The following is a 9,681-nucleotide window of genomic DNA, read 5'->3' as shown; positions in this document are numbered from 1 at the left end:
CAGTGAGCAAATGTCCATTTTTGTAAAACTCTGCCAAACCAAACACTACAGTTGGGGGTTTCAACTGTCACCTAAAAGTTTTGTACACGCGCTGCTTTGGAGTCAAGTTTATTCAGACTAGTGTGTTTTGCTGTAAAAGGTCCTGTAAAATGAAACCATCACATCTCTATAATGACAATGAAAAGAGAAAGTAATCGTTTTCTTTTTATTTCAGTTTGTTTCTCTAATTGAATAACTGAAGTGATTGAACTCCTGCTAACTTGAATGATGTTTAGACAGACTAACAGTAAGCACTTAACATCGACGAGATTCTAAAAACACAGTACTGCATTGCTTCTGACATGATAATGTGCTCCTCAGCTTGGACCAGTCACTTTGGTTTTGCATTAATACATTACAATTTCCCACAAAGAAAAAGAAAGGACAGCTGCATGAATATACGGTTCTTCCACCATGTTCTATAAGGTTCTTCCACCATGTTCAACGGTTACAATGTTCACTGGAAAGTTACACCTCACTGCTGTGATCTGGTTTTAAAAGCAGATGAAGCACCAGTACCCTAAAAAGCATCTAAACGATTGAGAAACAAATCTCTACTTAAAAAAAAAAAAAAAGAAACTAAAGAAACTAAAAGTCATAAAACCCAAAGCCCACATTCATTCATTCATCTAGAAGAGAATATTTTCCCACAATCAGACAGAAAAGGAAGAGAGCTGCCTGGACAACAGCCTGCTGATCTGAGGTCAGTTTCCCTGGTCAACCATTTCAATCATTAGGTGTAATATATATATATATACACACACATTAATGTATGTATATATATATATATATATATATTTATACAGTACACACATTGACTGGACTACTAAAGCTTGCTCACATAGGACAGGCAATACCATGGCTCTGAAAGTACCAATGTATGGGACCACTGCACTGAACACGGCAAGAGAATATTGAGACCACCCAAGGCAGCTACATGGAGGGGACAAGAACATCGCTCGCTACATATCAGGTGTGGAATTACAATTTACAGTTATAAATGAACTATGTCCCATGGCTGGAGAAATACTCATTTACAGTAGAATAAATATTTTTTACACTATTGCTATTCTTACTGTAAATTACATTCTAAAGCTACAGTATACAGAAGCCAAGAAGTTAGTGCTTGAAGAAGACAGATAGTGTCGGTCCTGTATGTTTTGAGGTTTTTTGTTCAAGACTAGTTGTGCTGTAACTTATTTTTTTAAATATAATTTTCCTTCTTCCTGTTGTAGTTGATGCTATTTGCTGGTTGGTCGGGCAGGGAGAGCGCTACTCTATGTACCTGACTTTGGTCATGAATTATTGATGGTGAACTTAATGTCAAAGCGTCCTTGGTAGCGGTCCTTCTCACTGTAGTCAATGTTGTCCCCATAGACTTTGCACTCGACGCGCATTTCAGTGTTCATGGTGAGGTTGACGAACTGGATGGCCACCAGGGGCTGGAGGTAGTGAGGGTGCAGCAGCCGGCCGTAGTAGGGGTAGTACTGCAGGGGGAAGCCGCCCCCGATGCCGTAGTACTTCACCTCACCGATCTTCCCAGCATCCTCTTCTCTCTGTAACAATAGTGACAAGAATGACCAGGTTCATGAATGAACTCTTCATTATTAAAGCCTGTTATCCCAGGTTCATGAATGAACTCTTCATTATTCAAGCCTGTTATCCCAGGTTCATGAATGAACTCTTCATTATTCAAGCCTGTTATCGCCCATGATGGCCCCATTCCTTCAGGGGGGCATTACCAAAAAAACATCTAACATTGAAGTACCTTGTTAGTGCAGAATATTGGAATAACGTTGGGCTGTACTTTCCACTGGGCGTCCTCGGGAATGGTCCCATTAGAGGTAGGTGGCTGTTGGAAGAAAGATTTGCACGCACGGCTTAGAAAACATGAGTCTTCAGGTGTCAAGAAAACTCAATGCTGCATCACCTGGTTTGAAAACCTGGTTTACCTACGATAGACAGCGAGCAACGCCAACAGAAAAGTTCCTGTTTCCAAAATCAGAAGTTGCACCCTCTTTAACCTATTTGGAGGTCTAATTACTAGACTTCTCCACAAATAATAAAAGCTACCATACAAACCTCCCAACTTTGCAAATTGAGTGTTCCTTCTCACCTCTCTTTCGTGCAAGAAAACGCACATTGGAACACATTTTTCATCAACTTGGCTTCATTGCATTCAATGACAGGTGCAAAAGTGCACATCCATGAAAGGCCGACATGAGTGAACCATGAGGTTCAGCAGACTGTGTTAGGCTACAGACTGTATGTTAGGCTACAGGCCTGTTGCTTCTCCTCACTTGCCACTTTAACTCCGCCACCGAAACCCAGCGATGGGACCAGGCGGGTGGGCGGTATTTATACTGAGGAGGGAATTTCGCCAATTAAACTTGGTTACACTGACCCCCTCTAAACTCACTCCACACACCATAGCGATCCCAACTGGTCAAACTGAGCCCAACTGTGCATTTGGAATCACCAGCACCACTGTAACGAGTGTCACTGCGTCACTCTATAGTATATCCCTTCTGACCACACTGGTCAGTCTCACTTCAACCCTCACTAGCGCCCCCTGGGGTCGACCTCGCCTCCTCTGACCTGCCAGCGCATGGAAGAGCTGCTCTACAGTTCAACTGGTTCCACTCAGTCCGCACCACATACGAGCTGGGAACCAGCAGAGAATACTGACCTTTGGCCTGAAGTTAACAATTCTGTTGAGCTGGACGATGATGCAAGGTTTTCCTTCATTGAAGCCGTACTCTCTGTCTTCGATGCCAGAGCAGGGTCCCAGCAACGACCTGGAGAACCGGCAGGCCCTCCTCACGCCCACGTCACTCTCCAGCTCCCCCCGGTTTTTGATGCCCTCTGGAGTATCTGACCCGGACACAACACACATCTTCAACACTTACACTACAAACAACCAATGCTTTAACTGCACTAGTAGGAGACCAAAATGTAGCCAATATACCTCCACAGTCTTCATACTTCATTTGGTCTAGCTGGTTGTCGTCATCGTACTTGGTCAGGAACGCTCTCAAGCCCTTGGTGTAAGGTAGGTAGGTCTCCACCTCCTTAAAGTTGAAGCTGACCTCAGTCTTCAGAGATCGCGGGAAGTGCGAAAGGCCTGGGAGGAAAAATCGCAACAGTGTTCAATTTCAACGAGGTGACAGCAGACAGGGTTTCAATGTCGGAATTATGGCTAAAAAAGCAATTTGGATGGAAGACAGGATGCGCACAACAGATGTGCTCCCATGAATAGTTCTCCCATCTCAGGGTTACATTTCGGGCACAAGCCGTTCTCCAGACATTCGGATGTTTCAGCACGTCTGTAGAAGGGCTTGTGCCCCACACGTTACCCCGAGGTGGGAATAAATGTTCCTGGGAGCATCTCTAGGGTGATTTTGTCTTCCTGTCTACTTCTGTCTAGCACCTAGAGCACTTTGGGATGTGCATGCTTTTTCTAACTTTTTTACAAAAGCAATTTGGAATTAATGTCATCAGTTATCAGGCCATGGAGTTGATTTATTTGTATACTACAAGTCATCCCACTAAGGTTACAATATTGCACTATGAAAATGCAAGAGCTCAGTATTCACAGGTTTCTATCGGTAGGTCAGACAATTATTAAAAACATACTGTGTTCCTTCCTTGCTTTTCTACAGTACTTCCTTCTTTCCCAGTCCAAACTCAACCTCTACCCTCTTCAACACTTCCACCAATCATGTGCTTTCCCTGGTAGAGCAGAGGCCTGAGGGGGCGGGGCTAAGTCACACCATGACTGCGTTGAACCTGCCCAGATACTCACCTCTGATACAAGACCTCTATTGAACCACACACACCTCCTCCAGTTATCTCAATACACTTCAGCTGGCTAGAGTCTGATTTGCCCCCTGGACTCAACTTTAAAATAGTACCAAAGCAGGGGAAAATGCACAGAAGTGAATTGAATGGAGAAACACAGTGACCATTATCTAGAGGTCATCATGGCGAAACAGTGACCATTATCTAGAGGTCATGTGATGAAAGGGAGGAATGGAACAATAATCACTAAAACTGACATCAATCTGGGAATGCTTTATGCTTTATGAGCACCTGTGGAGTAGTTTAGTTTAATTTAGGGGGCTAGTTTAGTTTAATTTAGGGGCTCCCAAGGAATTTGCAGACATGCATCAGTGATGAAAGCGATACTGGACCAACGATCCACACATTTATTTGGAAATAAAATATTGAAGCCCAATAAAAGCACCAAACCACAGTTCATTTTGTATGTAGAGGCACGAATATGCAATGCGTGTTGGTTGATCACATACAGAAGTTTAAAAAAGGCTATAGGTTCTTAACCAATAATCACGTTTAAAATGCCAAGTAAACTACACTGAATCTGCTCTTCTGTTTGGAATCACCTCAAATGGTTGTCTTGAAGTGTGAAATTCAATAAGTGGATGTTTGACCAGCCCTCCTTCTCAGATATACAGACACGCATGTCGCCACTGCGTCCACCCAGAGGGGCACTGGGAAGAGGGGCTCCACATTAGTTGAAATAATTCTGATAACAACAGTATAGTGTAATAGATGGGCCCATTAAAGATGGGTCAACTAACCACCACATCTCTGGTGCTCAAAACCAGCCCTCTCTATAGCATGAAGGCCCTGTCCAAAACCTGTCCTCTCTATAGCATGAAGGCCCTGTCCAAAACCTGTCCTCTCTATAGCATGAAGGCCCTGTCCAAAACCAGCCCTGTCTATAGCATGAAGGCCCTGTCCAAAACCAGCCCTGTCTATAGCATGAAGGCCCTGTCCAAAACCAGCCCTGTCTATAGCATGAAGGCCCTGTCCAAAACCTGTCCTCTCTATAGCATGAAGTCCCTATCCAAAACCTGTCCTCTCTATAGCTTGAAGGCCCTGTCCAAAATCTGTCCTCTCTATAGCATGAAGGCCCTGTCAAAAACCTGTCCTCTCTATAGCATGAAGGCCCTGTCCAAAATCTGTCCTCTCTATAGCATGAAGGCCCTGTCCAAAACCTGTCATCTCTATAGCATGAAGGCCCTGTCCAAAATCTGTCCTCTCTATAGCATGAAGGCCCTGTCCAAACCCTGTCCTCTTTAGAGCACAAAGGCCCTGTCCAAAACCTGTCCTCTCTATAGCATGAAGGCCCTGTCCAAACCCTGTCCTCTTTAGAGCACAAAGGCCCTGTCCAAAACCAGCCCTTAATGTCTTGAGCATTCTTGTGCACAGTTTAACACAAGGTCATTCTGAACAATGGGATTATTAAGACATGGTGACAACTACATACTAGGGATAAAAACATAGCATTGCTTGCTTTATTAACAACGTGATATTTAAACCCAAAGTTTAATCCTTCAAATCTGATTTAGTCAGAGGGACTGTCTGGCATCACTGGCTCATCTGCTCCCTCCTCCCCTAGTGCCCCCTCATGCACAGACCATCCCGAAACAAGTGCCCCATCATGCACAGACTACCTCGAAACAAGCGCCCCCTCATGCACAGACTACCCTGAAAAAAGCGCCCCCTAGTGCCCCATCATGCACAGACTACCCCGAAACAAGCGCCTCCTCATGCACAGACTATCCTGAAACAAGCGCCCCCTAGTGCTCCATCATGCACAGACTACCTCGAAACAAGCGCCCCCTCATGCACAGACTACCCCAAAACAAGCGCCCCCACATGTACAGACTACCCAGAAACAAGCGCCCCCTCATGCACAGACTACCCAGAAACAAGCGCCCCCTAGTGCTCCCTCATGCACAGACTACCCCGAAATAAGTGCCCCGCCCCGCCCACCTGCCTCCGCCTGCCACTCCCAGGCACGCATGGACAACTGCAGCTAAAACAGAACTGCATCTTGGGTACTTTGATTTTCAGGGGTGGATTTGGGATGAGGCCTCATGGATCCTTACCTGGAGGGGAAATTCTGTCCTGCCAAGTGGGCTTGTAGTTGTTCAGGGTAAGCAGCAAGGCCTGGATGGTACCAATGAATATCCCAGCCAGAAAGCCATAGAATATCACGTAGAAGAATAGAATTTTAACTGTAAAAAAACAAGACAATAGGGAACATGTGATTATCACAAAGAAAGGAGAAGGAAACCAATGAAGGGCGCTGTCCTTGAGAAACACCTCCGCTGAAATCACAGATCAGATGAAGATGTTAGGATTGTGCTGTATGTGATTGTGTACATCATGAATAACATTCCAGTCAAGACTACAAACACAAATGACCACAGTAAACGGTCTAGCAGGCAATATTTCCTAGACAGACTGGACTGAGACTTCTGGAACTCAAGTGTTTCGCAATCTAACCTTCACAAAAAGTCAGATCCCTAAAACAGTGGTCATCTGTAAACCATCCCTATAGATGATAACACCAAATAACATTATCTATCTTTGACACCAATAGGTCTGCCGACAAGCCTCAAGGATCACTTACTCTACTGGCAAGCATGAACACAGAGGATCCAGTGTCTCCCATGTAAGGACGGAAGAAAAGCTACCGTCCTCAATCCACATTCAAATACTTAAAAACAGTGACAGTCTGTCTCTCTGGCTTTTCTAGAACATGTCAGAAGTATATTGTACAGCCAAATGGAGCGAAACTGTCAGGTCATCCAGTATTCATTAACATCTCCAGGGTTAGTAATGGTCGAATTAAATTTGGTTCTCTTAAATGGGAAAAAAATATTCCATAGGCAATCAATTCATCACTGAATATATATACACACACACACATATATATATATATATATATATATATATATATAGCCTACAAGTAGACGCACATGAACACTTGACATTGTTGCAAGATCGGGAAAGATACCTCGTGCTGCATGAGGCAAAGTCACATATAAATGTACCCTACATCATGCTTAGTCCACCTCCTTGGACAAAGGCCTATTCTGAATAAAGCCACTCTATTCACATCACTCTCCCCCATTCCGAATAAATGACCCATCAATGCTCATCAAAGTCAACCTCAAAATTCGATGTCGAATTATTTAACCGTGTCGACGTGACGTGATGTGATTCTATGCATCGCGCGCACGTCTGCAGCAGACGCACCATCAGCAGAACCACACTGACCTTGCACCGGCAACGCAAATAGTTTAGTGATCCAAAAAGGTTATCGCACTTTGTGAAATTATCTACCTGCAGACATTCGAGTGGGATACTCTAAAATTATTTGACTTTCCGTCCAGTCGTGCGTAAAATGTGTGTAGCTCATGTTACCTGGTGGACCTGTCATAGCCTACAGGCAAAAGGTGTGAGAACATAACGGCAGACAGTGGAAACTACATGAAACAGTAGTTAATACCTTTCCATTGTTAGTTGCACTTGCGTAAGATGACCTTCAATTGAAACAGTAGACAATGTCCTGCAATTCCAAACTGACTACATCACCTTGACTCACCTTGGACTGTGATGCATTTTTAACCCTTTCTCTGTGTCACTCACTTGCATAGAAAAGGATGGGCTAGTCTGTTTCAACCAAGCCCATTTGCAGCCCAGGACCGCTCAATCTGATAGTAAGGCTTTAAAACTACAACAAGAATTGTCATCTCAGCCATTCGTTTGGTGATCCACCACCGTGCACGCGCTCATAAGCTGATGCACACGAATGACTGCGAGTGTCGGCAGGTGAAAGGAGAGAAGCTACAACATCCGACCCCTTCGCCACATCACCCAAAGTGCATATGGGTCAACACGAACAAATCGAATAAATATGTACTCGGCGATACTGTACACCAATATCTAGAAAACGCAGCAATCATATCAAACAGGTGTAGATGCATCACGGTTAAATGATCAATGCACGAGGCGTGCTTCTCCATTTGGCTACGTTCGCGCGCCACAGGCAACCAAGCGTTCAGAATTCCTCAGCCAATTCCCATTTTCATCAGATCATACTCACACCAACTACAGCCTGTGCGTCCAAGAAACTCCCCCGTATCTGAATTCCAAACGCTCTCCTTCCATCCTCCCTCATCTTTTTTCGCGGGCATCTTCAATTTCAAAGAGTTTTATTTTCCAAAGAGGTTGGTTCAGTTTCCTTTCCAGCACAGCGGATCCCACTGAAGTACACGCCAAATAACGGTCAGGTTGTACTCCGCTCGTTTCTGCGAAAAACACTCACTTATATCGTTTCAAGTCCTCGACTCCGCCTCAAAACGCTGAATAAGTAGGAGGAGGGGACAGTTCTGGCCAATCACAATAAGCCATTTGATCCACCCAACTGTGAGTAGAAACGTCAGAATTAGTGATGGCAATTCATTTGGCTCAACTCAGCAAGCTCTTCATCTATAAGCTCTGAGCGGCTCTTCGTATAGCACACTATTAATGACATAGTAGGCTACCAACTCTATACAGCCACATACATTTCAACTTAATTAGACCTAAATGAAATAATATTGTAGCGAAAGGGGGAGTAGAGAACTCTCCCCAAGTGGGGATTGAACTAACGACCTCCCGTTAGCAAACCAGGAACACCAAGAAAATTAAAAATTTTGGCAGAGCTGTTAACGAGCCTTACATAGAGGGTCGTGACAATATGAAACCAAAAAAATATTTCTGCTTTGTTAAAAAATGTTAGGCTATTTGTTCATCGTAATGCATTTGCACTCCAATGGGTAAATAGAAATGCTAAATGGAATGCACGTATAGTGCTTTTATCCAAAGTGCTTTACAATGGCCTTTATTTTTTATGTTATTAGCAAAGCAAGACATTTCTGTATCATATTTAACAAATACGCTATAAGATCATATTATTATTCTGTTTTGTATTAATTTATGGGAGAAAAAAGAAAGGTGTGGATTTTGGACTGAAACCACCATGGACTCTGTCCTGGAATCTTTTGCGGACATAGAAGACCTGGAGGGATGAGATGGTGTTTTTTTCCCTCTACACAACATCTCTGAGTTCTTCTGTTCTTCGCTGGCATGGCTTCTACTACCATTGTTATGCTGATGACACCCATCTGATCTTGTCATTTCCTCCCTCTGACACACAAGTGGAGGCACACATCGCTGGGTGCTTGGCTGACATCTCAGAGCGGATGGTGACACATCACCACAAGCTCAACCTGGACAAGACTGAGACGACTTCTGCACCTCTCTGCTGTAACCCATATGTTTGGGCCCTGAGTGGAACTGGAACCTGGTCCTGACGCATTGGGGACAGGGACACGTTATCACCACGGTCACAAGGCTCTGAGGCCACAACATTACAAGGAGTTTGGGACTTAATAATAATAACATGGCACTCATGGACTTGAGGGAAAAAGGGAAACCGTTTGAAGTGAGTTTGGAAGTGTGACATTATGGGGATGTCATCTGAAATGTTGATCTATATGCATGTTCTAAAATACTCAAATGGTTATGGGTAATTTTAAGAAATACTTGCCAATGTTTTTGAAATGCTGCATGTGAACTGTGCTGAAAGAGGAAACATGAGGCTTGTGTTCATAGAACCTGAAGACGTGTGGCCTTGTGAGACCAGCCTGATCTCACCAGCTGAAGACGTGTGGCCTTGTGAGACCAGCCTGATCTCACCAGCTGAAGACGTGTGGCCTTGTGAGACCAGCCTGATCTCACCAGCTGAAGACGTGTGGCCTTGTGAGACCAGCCTGATCT

General features: G+C 44.2%; 1 protein-coding gene across 1 annotated transcript; it reads right to left on the bottom strand.

The window, feature by feature from the left end:
* Positions 1-233: 233 nt before the first annotated feature.
* LOC311316212 (sodium/potassium-transporting ATPase subunit beta-233-like) lies at positions 234-8,144 on the bottom strand. The gene is made up of 6 exons (XM_084447027.1): positions 7,964-8,144; positions 5,958-6,086; positions 3,008-3,163; positions 2,729-2,913; positions 1,808-1,891; positions 234-1,595 (listed from the first exon to the last, which is right to left on the bottom strand). Exons 1-6 carry the CDS (start codon positions 8,052-8,054, stop codon positions 1,335-1,337), a joined length of 906 nt encoding a protein of 301 aa, XP_084303153.1. The 5' UTR covers positions 8,055-8,144; the 3' UTR covers positions 234-1,334.
* Between the last annotated feature and the right edge of the window lie 1,537 nt (positions 8,145-9,681).

The sequence above is a fragment of the Borostomias antarcticus genome (assembly GCF_949987555.1).
Source record: "Borostomias antarcticus genome assembly, chromosome: 12".
In the NCBI taxonomy this organism is placed as follows: Eukaryota; Metazoa; Chordata; class Actinopteri; order Stomiiformes; family Stomiidae; genus Borostomias; species Borostomias antarcticus.
This window is presented reverse-complemented; position numbering and strand designations above follow the sequence as displayed.